We start from the raw sequence: 17,500 nt of genomic DNA on the forward strand, positions 1-17,500 counted from the left end.
CACACACACACACACACACACACACACACACACACACATATATATATATATATATATATATATATATATATATGTACATATATATATATATGTATATATATATATATGTATATATGTATATATACATGTACATATATAAATATACATACACTTATACATATACATATGCTTAATCACTACGAGCATTGTATATGAGCACCCTCTCCCTTTCCGAAATCCACACTGACCTTGCCTAGTTTTTTCCCTTTTCCTCTTAGTTAGTACCCTCACCTAAGCCTTACTAACTACACTTAACGGACGAATCCTCACAAAGTTACTACATTCATATGTGTCCCCTTTTCTTTTCTATAGCAGAAACGTACATGGATTTCTCCTATCCAATAGCCCACTTCATTCTCATAGGCAGACATTAAAACAATCTCAATAACCAGTCTATTACAACTGTTCAACCCTTTGTTTTACACTCCATTTGATACCCAACTAACCCAGTTACCTTAACTGTTTTCATCACTTTTTGTACTCCTTGTATTTCACCTTTTCCTATAACCTTATTGTCCTTCTCTCTCATTACACTCATTTTTCCTCCCTAACCTCCACTTTCAACAAATATCAGAAATAATCTACCCATCTTCATCTTACTGTCTTCACTTTATTTCTATTTACCTGTCAGTCAGTTTTCTTTACACGTCCAGTTGATATATACCTACCTACCTACCTACCTACCTACTTACCATTCTACCTAAATATATACATAAATGTAGGTACATACATACTGTATACATGTATACCTGCATACATACATACAGTACATGCATATACATATATTCATACATAATACATGCATGCATACATACATACATACATACATACATACATACATACATACATACATACATACATACATACATACATACATACATACATACATACATACGTACGTACGTACATACATACGTACGTACGTACGTATATACAAACATACATGTATTCATACGTACATACATGTATACAAGCACGACTACATACATAGATACATGGCTGTTCCTAGTTCCATGACTTTTTTTTTATCCTCGTCTATTTCTGGTTCGGCTACCGTGACATACGTAATAAGTCCATTGGACAGAAGATATTATTTATCGACCTCAGATACAGATTATCCTGTGATCCGATCAAAGTAGTGGTGAAGGTTGGGGTGGGTTGGGCGAGTTTTTTGTCTTGGTCCCACAAAGACGTAATAAGGCCTTACAAAATAACAGTAAAACATTAGATACACATTAGTTGATGTACACTGCTATGGCGAATTGATTTCTATCTCTAGTTTAACTGCTACAGGAGACCGCTACCTGTCTACTTTTCGTAGTACATAGGGTAAACGTGACATATGATGTAGCAAAGCGTCTACTGGCTTCTCCTTCTCATCTTATTCTTTGTAAGATATTCTTGAGCTGAAACATATTTATCATTTATATCATCATCATCATCATCATCATCATCATCATCATCATCATCATCATCGTCATCGTCATCGTCATCGTCATCGTCATCGTCATCGTCATCGTCATCATCGTCATCGTCATCGTCATCGTCATCGTCATCGTCATCGTCACCGTCACTGCCACCGTCACCGTCACCGTCACCGTCAACGTCGCCATCACAGTCACCGTCACCGTCGTCGTCGTCACCGTCACCGTCACCGTCACCGTCACCGTCACCGTCACCGTCACCGTCACCGTCACCGTCACCGTCATCATCATCATCATCATCATCATCATCATCATCATCATCCTCATCATCATCATCATCATCATCATCATCATCATCATCATCATCATCATCATCATCATCATCATCATCATCATCATCATCATCATCATCATCATCATCATCATCATCATCATCATCATCATCATCTTCATCATCATCATCATCATCATCATCATCATCATCATCATCATCATCATCTTCTTCTTTTTCTTATTCTTCTTTTTTCTTTTTCTTTTTCTTTTTCCTCCTCTTGTTCTTCTTATCATTATTACTATTATGTTTTTCGAAAGTGGGTTGTCAAGTTTAAATCCAAAAACCAAAAGAATTTTTCAACGATTCACCGAACACAAAAAGGGAAGAATGACAGAAGTAAAGATTCCTATTAGTGATCTTACAACTTATAAGTTTATCATTAGAGATTGTAATTATGTGGATCTACAACTAGTATGTCCACTTCATAAAGTGAAATATTTACCATCATTGGGAAGTGTATCAGCTTGTACAAGTTAAATCTAAAGTCCTGAAAATTTTGAATATACAGTTAGTAATGTGTATTAGATTGCTACACTTACTTCATCAGAGAAAGGTTTAAAATCCAATTCTTCTTAGATGTGTTAATTATCATAATAAGCTGAGGTATTTGGAGAAGAGAGGGTGTGACTTGACCAGAATTTGCTAGAACTAAGTCTTGCACAAAGGGTTCCAACTGAGATTACATCACATACCATTGTCTGAAACTAAGATCTTAGGAGTAGTGAAATTACAGATTATCTGATCATAAATTACTGAAGCAATTGTTTCAGCTCTCTTATTTTGTATGGGTTGTAAAATGCAAAATCTTGAAAGATAATCAATAGCAACAAATACATATTTATATCCATTTTCAGACATAGGTAACTCCAGTGTATCTATGTGAACTCTTTCCCAAGGTTTCTGCGGGATAGGATATGATAACATAGGAGCAGGTTTAGGTGTATATCATTTTATCTCAGCACATCTCAAACAACTTTATATATATATATATATATATATATATATATATATGTATATGTATATTTATATATATATATATATATATATATATATATATATATATATATATATATATATGTCTTTCTTCATATCTGGCCAAAAGTATTTAAATTGTGCTTGTTTATAGGTTTTATCCTCTCCTGGATGTGAACTACAATCACTGTCATGAAGTAACTTTAATACCTCTTGTACAAGAGTTTGTGGAATTACCAACTGGTTCACTGGGCCCTTAGAAATATCCTTTCAACTTACAATTGTTTTTCGATACAAAAATCCATTGCTCAAATGAAATTCCTCTATCTTATACATTTTTGGTAGTTTTGGAGGAATACCTCTTAGGTTCATCAAAATTTGGGCTAATTTTTCCCAAGTCTTATCTTTTCTTTGTTCCTTTATTATAATTTCCTCATCTAATGTTACTAGTTCATCTATACTACAGATAAAATTTATCAACCCTGACGTTGGTTGGCTAATATTTATAGAGAGTGCATCTGCTACAACATTCTTTCTATCCGGGATATATTCAAAGTTAACCTCATAACACTGAAGTGTAGTAAACCACCTAGCTAATCTGCCCCTAAGATTCTTATGCTTAAATCTGTTCTGAATAGCTGTATGATCAGTCCACACTCTGATGGGATATTCCAGTATCATATCTCTAAAACTTTCTAATGAATATATCACTGCTATGGTTTCTGTTTCTACTATGGAGTAGTTTCTCTCTACACTACTACAAAGTCTCGATGTGTAAGCTATCGAGACTTGCATCAGTATACCTCCTAACCCTATGTCAGACGCATCAGTACAAAGAATGAACTTTGAATATTTCCTCAACAAATAACTTAATGAATTAGCTATGTCTGCATATCCCTTGATAAATTTCTTATAATATCCTGTCATTCCCAAGAAACTTCTAAATATTCCTACGTTGTTCGCAACTGGATAGTTCTTTACTGCTTCTACCTTTGAATTTACTGTACTAATACCATGTCTGTCTATTTCATGTCTCAAATAAATAACACTGTCCTGAAAAGACTTACATTTTTCAATTTTCACTTTCAATTCTGCTTCAAAAAGGCTTGAGAAAACCAAGACTAACTTCTTAAGGTGCTCGGCCGCTGTTTGGGAAACTATTAAAACATCATCTAGAAATACACTGGCATTGTTTCCTAACAACCGATCTAGAACTGTATTAATTAACCTCATATAAGTTAATGGACTATTATATAGCCTAAATGGCATTCGTTTGAACGCATAGTGCCCCATTGGTGTAGAGAAGGCTGCGTATTCTCGTGAATATTTATGCAACTCGATTTGCCAAAACGCAGACTTGATATCTATAGGGCTAAAATAACTATTCTCGTTTCCCAAACTCCTAAGTATATCTACTATTACCGGTAATGGTAATATATCGGCTGTAGTCTGTTTATTCAATTCCCTATAATCAATAACTGGACGCATGGTACCATCTTATTTTGGCACCATAATCAAGGGGAAATTCCATTCACATTCACTATATTCGATAATTTCCTGTGATAATGTTTCAGTGACCAATTTATCTACAATGGCTAGTTTAGAATGTGGTAATCTGTAGGCAGGTATAGAGATAGGTCGAGTCCCTGGTTTTAAATTGATCTGATGTTTTAAAACAGTTGTTTTGCCAAAGGCGTCCCCCGGCAAAACAACTGTATTATGGTGCTTTAGAAGAAATGCAACTAGGGTTTCATCCAAATCATGACAACTAGTAGGCTCTAGTTTATTCTTAAATTTCTCTCCCAAATATGTTTCTTCCTGAATCGAAGAGATCGATAAAATTGGTGATTCCACCTCCTCAGTACTCTCATTTATAATCTTAATGGATCTTTGTGAGAAATTCGCTAGTGAAACGCGACATCAATCAGATCATTTTTATGGCTGTCGCACTTAGCGGTAGGTTTGAGTCCTATGCGCGACGGCCATAAAAATTATCTTAATGGATCTTGAACAAACTTAAAAACATCCTATTTGTGTACCTTTTCTTAAGATCATGTCTTTATTCAAAGTACTAATCACTAATATTTCTACCATCTTCTTGTTTGTCTTATATATCTCGAGTTCAATTTCAAACCTTTTAGCTTTGATTCTGGGGTGGTTAAAATTTCAGTCTACAGTGACTCCTTTCAACTGTACCGCTACCCTGTTAATTGATCCGGAGAGTAATAAAGTCGACTTTATTACGCCACCTTCCACAATTAGCAAAACTTCATTTGAAGTTGACGAATTCTGAGTAATTTCTGGGATTTCTTAAATACCTGAGTTTGGGTCACTATATGAGACTTTATATTTAGTTTGTCTTATTTGTTCTTGAATAAATCGCTCTCGCCTGTTATCTTCTCTATCTATTTCAATAGATTTTCCTATCACAGATACTGGTTCTAAGTCTGGTTGATTTAGAAATAGGATTAACTGTGATTTCACAAGATCCCTAACTCAACAGGACATATGATCATGCCCTCCTTTCTCATAGTTGCAAATCCTATCAATAAATCTCCTGGGAAAACAGATTCTTCTACAACTATCACTAGATTGTGCAAGTGTTCATTTTTTTTATATATAAAATTACCAGTAATTCAATCTTACCTACCGTTTTAACTGACTTCCTGTTACTCCTTGCAATGAGTAATGGATTGGTTTCAAGATTTTTACTCCTGGTTTCAATTAGATTAAAACTTTGCTAGTTTATCACTCTACCCGCAATGAGGGGTTCTACAGAAGTCCTCCCAATAGTTGTAGTCAATTTACAATTGGCTTTGATGTTGGTATTTTCTTTTACCCTTCTATCACTCTTGCCTCTAATACAATAATGTCTATTTGTATTTCTATGGTTAGCTCTGAAATGTTGTTATATTTTGTGTCTAGGGGTTTTCCTATTGTTTCTGGGTGAATACGAAATGTTGACATTGTTCTAAAATCCTCTGTTCTATGTCCTACTTTCTGGTGATACAAACAGAAAGGTGGGTTTCTACAATGATACTCATCATGACCCTCATATTTGCAGTTTCTACAAATAGTCTCATAATAGCACTCTTGTGCTTTATATCCCCAGGTATTACAATTGTAGCATTCAATTCTAGCATTCCTTGAAGTACTTCTATGTTCAGATCCTCTGCTTTTGTAGTCACTTCTAGAGTTCCTAGTTTCTGTTGTTGCATTTCTACTGTCATGACATATGGACTACTTGCTTTATATTCATAATAACCTTGTAGAAGGTAATCTATCTCCCCTAAAACCATTGTTGTTTGAGATTTTTGTACAAATTTTCTGCAGTTATCTCATCACAATTATGTACCAATAATGCAAATGCTATTAACTTAGTAACCTGAGAAAGCTTTATTTTGCCATTAGATTTTTCTATACAATCTAAATCCTTCAACATAGAAATAATGTCCTTAGATTTGTCTAATTTTGCTAAATATTCTGTGTTTGATTTACTTGTTTTTACTTTCTTTATCATTCTAACGAAAGATCTAATAGGATCCTGATCACTCTTTGACTTAAAAGGTTTAATGAATGCTTTCTTAAAAGCTTCATATCGGTTGATATCTTCCATTTGCTGGAAAATCATTATAACCCTAGCCCTAGCTTCTCAGGATCTACATTTTATTTTAAAATTTCTATTTTCCTTTTTCATCCGTTATGTTTTTAGTGACTACTAAAGTATCTATCAAACTGAGAAACCTATTGACTCCCACTGTATTTTCTTCCCCCGAAAACTTTGGAATGTTTGTTTGCGAGGTAACAACTTCATGTCGTAAAACTCCTGTAGTCATACCTTCAATTGTTAATGTCGATTTGAATCGACTGCTTCCTATGTAGTCGTCCTCACACGTACGGCGCGTTACTAGTTCGTCCTTGTAGTAGTCCCTCGTTCACTCCTCGTAGCCGAATCCTTGTGCCAGCGTGCACTGTTGTTTGTAGTTCGATACACCTGTCTCGTTTTGTATCTTGCACTAAGTCCTTTAGATGTAGTATTTTGCACTAATTCTAATCACCAGTGTCTTCGTTAGTAGCGCTACGTTTCGTCCCTATATTGTCACCATCTGTGTCCTCTGTCTATCATACACAATTTTAGTCGATAGGCCCCATGCCTTCCATCGTTCACTGTTACATTTCTTTTCCTTCAATTATGATCTTCTTCCTAGGTGAATAAAATTTCTCTTTTTTCTTCTATATCTATCTTCTGTTAACCTTTGTACACAGCACTCTACAAAGCTCTTGCAAGAAATCCCTTCAATAACATTCAATTTGGGTCCTAGGTCAGTTCTGAGTGACGTCATGATTTCTTTAGTCAAATGATCTTTAATTCTATATTTAAAAATCTCCCCTAAGAGCGTGATTTTACAATCGTGAACCAATTGAATTTTCTCTTCCTCCACCCTTTCTCCAATCAGATCCGCCGTTACAAGTCTGCATGCACTATTGTTTACTCAAGCAATCTCGAATTCACTGCACACTCACCCAGGTCACATCAGCAAAAATAAAAATTACATAAACAATAAAATCGAGTCCCCAGGCCCTTGTTTATAAACATAACGCTGAGAGCGAAGTTATACATTCCTCGCCTTCTCGCCTTCGAGCTGTTGTTTACCAAACAGCCGATCCAATAAAAATAAAACTCTCACTATCTACCCCCCTTCCTACTTCACTTGTCTACCTATATCTACGAACCTTTTACAATTGGGATGGTTTGGACACATGGAAAGAATGACAAGAAGGATTAGTAAAAGAGGTGTGGAAGGCAGAGGTGGAAGGAGTGAACATGATGGGGTGACCAAGAATGAGATAGATGGATGGGAAAAGACAGAATATAGGGGTGAGTGGAGAATGGTTGTGTATGGATGATGCTGTGATGCATGGAAAGGTAGGGTAGGGGGATGGGGGGTATGTGTGAATGATATTTTGACGTAGCCGGAAGGGATTTCTCCCCGTCTTCTCTTTTTCTGCATGAGGGGACGGAAAGGGGGTCGCCGATTAAATGAAGCGGCCTTGCTGTGGATGTGCTGTGCCCTGCTACATTGCTTCTGACCCAAGGCAGTGGGCGAGATGCAGGGAAGACCCGTCATCCAGGAGGAGCCAAGAAAAGAGCGAGGGAGGGGTAGTGATTGGGAGTGGAGTATGTGGGGATGAAATGGGTGGGAGTGGATTTATGCCTTTGACTTTGGGTACCTCCTTTGTAAGGAAAAAATCCGTTGTCATATGTATGTACGTATATATATATGTATGTATGTATGTATTATGTATGCATGTATGTGTATGTAGGTTTTTAAGTATTCTGGTTGAATTACCTTTGTGCATATCTTTGTCAGACAGCTGCTCAGTAATGAAAATTGAAGGAGCATTAATTACAGCAATAAAATACCTGAAATTTGTCTGAATTTAACTATGTTGTTGCAGTTATTCAATTCTGTTGAAAAGAAAGGCATCTAACTCAGAAATATATATGAAGTCCATGTCAAGGAAAGTGATATTTATTAAGCCCATGAGAGGAAATAGAGCCTTTTATAGTTGCTGTTGTACATATATCTTATTAAAGAGACGGCACACCCTCTGGTATGAGGAATAATTCTCCTTAACGACTTAACCTTGGAGGGTGTCATGCTCGTTGTATGAATTTTTCATACTTTATCGACTTAGAGGAATTTTTCTTCTTTTTCATCTTCTTCTTTTTCTATAGTGTTTGTCTATGTACAGTTAACTTCATATTTTTCTGCGTTTATGTTTGGGGCATAAAATGGTCTGAGGCAAATAGTGCCGGAGTTTGAAACAGTATTGACAAGAGAAAGCTTAAATCAAATGATGATGATGATGAGGGTGATAGTAAATCTTTTAGGGGAGAGATTCTAGAGGAATTGAATATCTTTGGATACCTAAGGTTATATGAAGCATAGAATGAAAGAGTGAGAGTGAAGGTGAATGATTGTCCTGAGGGAATTGTCATGTGAAGTAGGTATCTGAGGGTGGACACAAAAAGAAGACTATACGAAGGAGTGGTTGTACCCACGACGCTGTAGGAAAGAGACATGGAAATTAAGTGAGGCAGAGAGAAGCTTAAACGTGTTTGATATGATGTGTCTAAGAACTATAGGGAGATTACCATGATGAACAGAGTGAGAAATGAGATAGTGAGGCGGAGAGCAGGGGTGAAAAGAGAGGTGGCAAATAGGGCTGATCAAAGAATACTGGGATGGGGAGGGTTTGGTCATATGGAAAAAGTAAAGAGAGACTATCAAAAAGAGTGTGAATGGGAAATATAGAAGATGAGAACTTGAGGAGATGACAAATAATGGAATGGATGGATGGAGAGAAGGTGGCCTTGGGTGTAAGAGGAATGTCTGTTGTGCAGGGAAGGGAGAGGACAAGAGATATATGTAAGTGGAGAATGGTTGCGATTGAATGAATTCACGGGACCCGGAGCGATTTCTTCTTGTCTGCTTTGTAAACTCTTGGGTGGATGAGGTGAAAAGGGTCGCTTTGTATTAAAAAAAAAAGTTGGGCTAGACTATCTTCGGGTGTTAGACCACTACTGTGGAGGTGTTGTGACTTGACGCATTCCTTGACGCAGAAATGAGGGTTTGTTGGTTGTGGAAATAGCTAGGGGTGGGTGTATACTTTGGTTAACACCCTTATCACGGGGCAACGAGATTTTAGTGTACATATAAGTATGTATTATCAGAAACATTTCACTTTTAACTAAGAATATACAGGGATTTGTTACCGTTTAATTAGTTTACATTATTTGTGATTTAACTGCCATATCTACCTCTAGGAACATATATGAAAACTACGCATAGTCCTTACACGTTCAAGAACAGTCTGGTGCTCTGTGTCACCTAAAGTGACTCTTGTGCAGAATCTATGCACAAGTTTGAAAGAACGAATCTATACATGTGTACATATGTGTATGTGAACATGCTTGTATATATATATATATGTATATATATATATATATATATATATATATATATGTGTGTGTGTGTGTGTGTGTGTGTGTGTGTGTGTGTGTGTGTGTGTGTGTGTATGTGTGTGTGTGTGTATATATATATATATGTGTGTGTGTGTGTGTGTGTGTGTGTCTGTGTGTGTGTGTGTGTGTGTGTATGTGTGTGTGTGTGTGTATGTGTGTCTTTGTGTGCGTCCGTGCGTGCATATGCTGACGTGTGTATTCACTTGGTCTTTGGATCACGTGTTCGACTCGTGATCGACAGCTATTTCCCTCCTGGAAGAGAGGTGTGTGTGTGTGTGTGTGTGTGTGTGTGTGTGTGTGTGTGTGTGTGTGTGTGTGTGTGTGTGTGTGTGTGTGTGTGTGTGTGTGTGTGTGTGCGTGTAGGCGTGTTTGCGTGTGCGTATTTGTTTATTTTGTTTGTGCGTATGTGTGTGCGTAGTACAAGTGTGTTTCAATATGGACTTGGATCACGTGCTGGACTTAGGATTGACAGCTACTAACCTCCCAGATTCAATCTGAAAGTTCATATCGTCATATCTATAGGTAACATTGTTATTGTACATTCCCATATCCCACATTTTCTTGGTCAATAGCTAGAGTAATGGTTTACCTTACTTGGGACGCCCACACATCCCATCTCCTTACTCTATGGGTAGAGTAATGGTTTCTTTACTCAGGACCTCAAACGTGGCACCCTGAAGCGTTATCCAATTCATCAGCAAGTAGTGTATGTGTGTATTCTTCTGTAAGCGTCTGCAGATGAACTTACATACCTCACAAAGTTATACACGTGTTTTGTACCTTCGTGCACATTTGCTATAAGTACAGCACTTACACAGGTAGAAACAATGCATATGTCCTTGTTAACTAGGAGAGAGGTGGGAGAGTGGAAGAGGGTTCCATGTGCGTGCAAGTTTCAAGGTTGACCTCGAGCTTTCTTGATGAAGTATTTCATGTTTGTCGATTCCGGGTGAACCAACACTTTCTGCCCGTCTGTCCGTCTGCCTGTCAGTGTCTTCCTTTGTCAAAACCTCTCAGCGGTTTCAGGTTCATAAGAACATAAGAATGAAGGAGACTGCAAGAGATCATAAGGCCTACACTAGGCAGTTCCGTGTCCATTACCACCTGCCATCCCCATCCATAAAGTTGTCTAAGAATTTCTTGAAACAACCAATAGATTCAGCACTCACTACTTGATTACTAAGTCTATTCCATTCGTTGACTACCCTATTAATAAACCAATTCTTGCCTATTTCCTTCATCAATAGTATTGTCCCATTACTATTATTAGGTCAGCTCTCTTTGCCAATATCCATTAAAGCTTCCTTTTTTTTAAACACACACACACACACACACACACACACACACACACACACACACACACACACACACACACACACACACACACACACACACACACACACACACACACACACACACACACACACACACACACACACACACACACACAAATGTACGTCACACAAAGATCCAGACAGTGAGAAATAAGCAGTCTTATCTTTTTATTTACAGGTCATGGAGGAACGCTCGGGGAGCCAAGGTACAAACTCCTGTTGCATCCTTCACCGTTACTTAAAGAATTTTGCTCTGGTTGACGGTAACGCTCGTATTTATGTGAAGGAGAAACATTAGGTCTGTTCTACAGTTGATTGGCGGTTTGATTGTGTAGGTCTGCTTTTTTTTTTTTCTTATTTTGCTGGATAAAATCGTCTGGTGGCAGCCAGAATGAATGACAGGGACGGTACTAGCAGTGAACGATTTGTTTAAGCAAAAAATGAGATTTGTTAAACGTTAGTTATCGTCTGGGTAGGACTCGTTTGAATTCCACTTTGCTCAGGTAAGTGGGCAGCTTCTCTGTCTTTACAATTTCAATTTTTTTTATTGTTACTTGCCACTCAAATGTCATGCAGGTACGAGCGTTTACTGCTTATTTTTTATTCATAGTCTGGAGATCACATGAATTCCACTGTACTTGAAAAACCAAGAAACATTGTTATACTTATGTCTTTCAACTCTCAATATATAGAGATAAATCTATAGTTCTCAATATCCAGTTTCCATTACTATGCAACGTGTTTCAACAGCTAAGGACACGGCAAGCTCCGGCGAGGAAAACGACGCCGCCAAGAAGGAGGAGGAGGAGGAGGAGGAGGAGGAGGAGGGTGAGGAGCAGGGGAATGACGCGGCCGAGGACGGCGAGAATAGCACAGAGGAGGGGGAGAGGGAGGACCCTGACGGGAAGGAAGAGTCTCCCGAAGGAACCGTGGAGAACCCTCGGTCAGGAGCCACCTCGCCGAGTCACCCCAAATCGGACGATAAATTAGCAGACTTCTTGGTAAGAAAGAAAGGAAGGCCAACGCCTCCTGCGTGTGTAGACACGACCAAGAGCAATGTCGAACCCTCCTGAACCTTAACACGGTTAATCGTGTTTGGTGAAAACTTTACACTTTGAACACTGTTGTCGAAATAAAAAGAATAGCAGTGTAAAAAAAATCCAACCTTGGTACGCCTCCAGCTTCCTTTGACTAAAATAAATCCACTTTCCTTTGACTTCAAAAGTCAAACATCTTAAATGTAGGATTTTTCCACTTCAAAAGTCTATAATCTTTTTACCTTAGAAGTTCAATTATCTACAACCAGATATATAAGAGATTAGTCTGTCCACATTCTGATTATGCTGCTTCAGTATGGTGTCCATATATCATTAAAAGAAGTGACAGATTCTATAGAGTAAAGAAAAAAAGCTTTTGAATTGATACCAAAATACGCGAAACAAATCATACGAAAACCACCTAAATATTGTTGATATATACACATATTTTCCCTGGTCTAGACTCTGGTTTTCAAGATTTTAAAGGATATCAATGACATCAAAGCTGAGTACATTTTTACAACGAATGCTAACCAGATAAGGATTAACTGCCTCGAGCTGTCAAGAATTAAACTCACTCTAGTAGTTGACAGATGCACAATGAATAACTGCATATTCAAATGCGATTGCATGCAGTACAGTTCGATGTATTCAGAATAAGCTGGATGAACACTTAATCATATGTTATGTTGTCTTTCAATGAATTGCTTCCTTGTTTACTTATCTAATTATGCTTATTTATATATGTACTACTTGCTGAAATATCATTTGGCATCACTCTCCCCACAAGCGCGCGCGCGCTCGCACGCGCACACACGCACACACACACACACACACACACACACACACACACACACACACACACACACACACACACACACACACACACACACACACACACACACACACACACACACACACACACACACACACACACACACACACACACACACACACACACACACAAGGGAACTATAGACCTCGTTTACATCTAACTCGGAGTACACAGCGGACTTCATCAGGTTCCAAGCTGAAGATTCGAGAAACCTCAATTTTGGTGAAGTTCATGAAGAGGCTAGAGCTGGTAATTGGTGTGATTATCCCCCTAAGATTTGAAACCTGATCTTAGTAACCGAGTGTATGTTGAATTGAAATCTGATTTTCTAACAAATTAACCTCATCTGTTTTAACTATGTTTCGTGATCTGGAGTGGAAACTTGAGCATAGATAACTATTCAACCTTGTTAAAAAATCAGATAACGTTTAGCTTAAAAAGAAAGTGACACTGACGAGAAGTAGATTAAATTTCTAAGTAGAATTAAGGAAAGAAAGCGTCAGGATGAGGCCAAATGAAGGAAATATCAGTGAATTGGTACATGTTTAAGAAGATGGGTTTTCTAACAGACAAAAAGGAGAGACAAGGTTTTGAGAAATAATGGAATAACAGAAAAGTAAAACGGAAAATAAAAAAATGTGGTGCAGTTTATAGAAGATATAACTTCTTGTTAAAGATGCAGTGAACAAGACCACCTATGAAATCTTGCTGATTGGAAAGAGGATCACGTATATCTCTGGAAGGAATTTCGAAAGCATAAGCTGCAGAATGTTAGAGAAATCACTTTTACGATTATAACAAGGAAATGACTCGGAATCGATTGATCACGACGAGGATGTGTTTAGGCTGGGTCATGTCCACGTCCATTTAAAACTCACAAGCCACAACAAGCGAGATATCCAACAAACTTTAAAAGTTTGCAAATATTGCCACGTTTAAGGATGTTTGGATCAGGAGAGATGCCATTGAGGATGAACAGGCAAAAATAATGGAATTTGTATATGAATCCAAGGATATAAACACATAAAAAATGATAAAGAGTTCTAAATCAGCCACTAAAGAAATGGTATTAAAAAAGAGGAAGACGGGGCTATGCAGGAGGCAGTGCAAAGAAACTGATAATAGTTTGTAAGAACGTATATGTCTTACTTTTGTCCAGGTTGGAAGTAAATTACCATATAATGGTTAATAAACCGGCTAGTCTGTACTTGCTAAAAACTAAATCTCCAAGAAATATTGGTTTCTATTTGAAAAGAAAAAAAAAACTCTATATGGAGGCAAGATAGAAAGGAAAGAATGGGAGTTAGGGTAATGTGTGTTATAAGAAATAACAGAGGAAGAAACGAATTTGACCGAGGGCAAAGCTGAGGAATTTCGCTTGAAAATTAGAACTATAGGGTCAGAGAGAAGGTACACTATGATGATGTTCATCTATCGTCAAACCTCCTCTCAACCCCCGTCCCAAGACAAGGATTTAGAATGAAGCTCATCAGCAATTGGGAGTACTCATATACAACAGGGAGGTGATCCTTCACTCACACGCCGTCGCCAGTTTCCACAATATCTCCGACAAACTCTCTTACAGCCACCCTTCCTTCCTTCCTTCCTTCCTTCCCCACTCTAAACAACTCCCTACAGATCCCATCAACTTGCCCAAGCCATGAGTTCTTTGGACAGACCCTTCATTTCTTTCATCCAGAGGGATTGTCTTTTGTAGAGATAGCTTTGTGAGCGGGATCAACACCAGGGAAACATGCCACATGCCCATATAGCCAGAGTTAATGTTAACGAATTATGCTGGTAACTGGCCTAAACTGAGTCTCACAGTACAGTCTCTGGTTTGATAGAAAGTCATTCCAGAGGAACCATATGATTCTTTGAAGGCACATAGTAAAATAGACATCAAAAGACATCGAGACATCGATTCAAGTCAGCATTCAATGTCCAAGTCTCACAGCCGTGCAGCAACACAGGAAGCACAAGTGGCTTGAAGGTTCGGATTTGATCTATCTTGCATAAATATCGACAACGCCATATACTCTGGATAAGTATGTTCATAACATCATTACACCATATCGTCGTACACATCTTTCCTCCTAAAGAATACTCTCAGACTTTAATTGCAAAGAGGTCAATTGGGAGAGATGGGCTGGTTAGATATTGCAGCTTAAAATTTTTACTCAGTCAAGAGGAGATGACCAACGAGTTTGGGCTTACAACTTACCAAGGAACCAGACATTCTTGGTTCAATCAAATAGCTGTTCTCTAAAGGAATGAGTCATACAGGCAAAGTAGACACAAATTTGTGAAAACGAACTTCTCTGGTTTGAGAAAACCAACAGGGAGAAGTTCTTGAATACTACTCACTCTGAGGGGGATTGGGAAATATTTCTATTTCTGTTAAACTCGGATGTGAATGAGCATGCACTAAGATTGATGTGGAGGAAAATCGTAAACATGACTAAAAATGAGCCAATTACAAAAGCAATAGAGGAGAAAGATCTTGAAGTGTTGGAATGGAATAATGTCATTTCATAAAAATATCAGTGAGAGTGCATGTGACGTACGGATTGCTAAAGAACGTGAAAGTGTTCTTTCACTTTATGGATGAAGAAATTATGAAAAAAGAAAGAAAGAAAAAATTAGAGACCTGAATCCGTCTAAGACTGGAACATGCAGCAAAGTGAAATATGTAAACAACATCGAGAAAATAGAAAGAACAGGAACCAAAAATCATTATCAACATTGCAGTCACTCGAGATGAGACTGGAAACACTGTGCTTGCTATCGTTGAAGGGTCGAAGAGAAAGATGGGACCTGATTACAATGTACAGATCATTGAATGAGTGGGCAATATTAACAGAGACCTCTTTGTTTGAAATAGGAGGGCATCACGGGATCATGAACACAAGCTAAAGATATATATAAAAAAGAATTATTTAGAAAATTAAGCTCTCTACGTAGATGCATGAGATTCTGAAATAGCCTAAGAGATGATATAGCATAAGCTGTAACCACACACAAATTCAAAACAAGGTACGACATTTGAAGTAACAGTGACTAAAAGATGTGAAGATTTTCAGTTTTCCATACAGATGCATAAACTCCTGGAACAGCCTAGTAGATGACAACACTTAGAACCATATATGGATTTGAAAATAAGTTATCACACACACACACACACACACACACACACACACACACACACACACACACACACACACACACACACACACACACACACACACACACACACACACACACACACACACACACACACACACACACACACACACACACACACACACACACACATATATATATATATGTATATACATATATATATATATATATATATACAAACACATATTACACATACAAACATGTAGAAACACACAGGAATGGTCTCAAATATGTGATTCTCCTTTTTCAGAACGACAGCGGTGTTGAACGCGATAACAACGTCTTGTCGAGCGCGTGAGTCTTATAAGAGGCAGTGACGCGCATCTACAGCCACATGACGTCACAGCCAATAGCTACATCTATTGGCTGATGAAGTTTCAGCTGATAAGGGGATAAGACCAGCATAGTTTTGATGCGGAAATATTGAACGGGAAAACAACAACCTTGTCAAGTTTATATAAAAATGACTATTTTACTAGTTTGCATAAAACACAGAGGTGAATTATATACCACATACATTTTTCTGTTTTTTGTTTTACTGAGGGCACAAGATAGGTAGGCTGTTGGCTGAAGACCATCTATACTACAAATGAAAATCCGTCCAATCTAATTTCTATTTTTTTTCTTTTTAGTCAACTACAACTCAATATTAGCTGGAAGGTGAACAATAAATTCTATTTTTATCTACAAAGTACATATTGCAGACTTCACCTAGTTTAGTATTAGCGAGTATTATGTAAATACTACCAAATTGACCAAGACATATATTTTATAAATGAAAGTCTCGGACCATAACAAAGAGATTTTGCAATAGTGTTTACTATAGGAAGATGAGAAACTTGACGGCTATAGGATCAAGTGATTTTGGAGAAAGGGATGTATGGGAGAAAGTCATACATGTTTCAAATACGCATGAGTTTAGTATATCATATAATCATGATAAATATCCTAGATGTGACTACCTGCGCGATGTGACGGGAATGCTAATGTGGGTCCCATGTGACCTCTCTTTATTGTTTGGTAATATTAAACAACTTGTTCACCAAGGTGAACACAAAGCTAATTCATTCATATATCCAATGTTAAGGGATGATGTCTCTTATCGATGTTGCCCGTAGTCATCACAGCAGTCTCTACCACAACCACCAAAATCATAATTATTCAGTGTCTGAACGCTATGAATGTTTCGATAATTCTGTGTTGTTATTTGATTTACAGAAATGCGTAACTCTTTCTCTAGTGCAAAGTGAAGGGACCTTTTTTTTTAACAAAAGGTCTGATCGCTGTCACTCTCCTCTGGTGAGATCGGGAA

At 37.7% G+C, this 17,500-nt stretch overlaps 1 protein-coding gene across 3 annotated transcripts in view; it reads left to right on the plus strand.

Moving 5' to 3' along the window:
• LOC143032906 (uncharacterized) overlaps positions 1 to 17,500 on the plus strand; it is a 188,199-nt gene that overhangs the window by 168,988 nt on the left and 1,711 nt on the right. For all 3 annotated transcript variants that reach the window (XM_076198153.1, XM_076198172.1, XM_076198163.1), the window contains 3 exons: positions 11,312 to 11,339; positions 11,884 to 12,134; positions 16,439 to 17,500. The exon at positions 16,439 to 17,500 is cut by the window's right edge and continues 1,711 nt beyond it. In XM_076198153.1, coding sequence (XP_076054268.1) covers positions 11,312 to 11,339; positions 11,884 to 12,134; positions 16,439 to 16,486 — 327 coding nt within the window. In that variant the 3' untranslated portion in view covers positions 16,487 to 17,500. The remainder of the gene's footprint in view (positions 1 to 11,311; positions 11,340 to 11,883; positions 12,135 to 16,438) is intronic.

This window comes from Oratosquilla oratoria, chromosome 1 (assembly GCF_046742065.1).
Source record: "Oratosquilla oratoria isolate Oo_2021 chromosome 1, ASM4674206v1, whole genome shotgun sequence".
NCBI lineage: Eukaryota > Metazoa > Arthropoda > Malacostraca > Stomatopoda > Squillidae > Oratosquilla > Oratosquilla oratoria.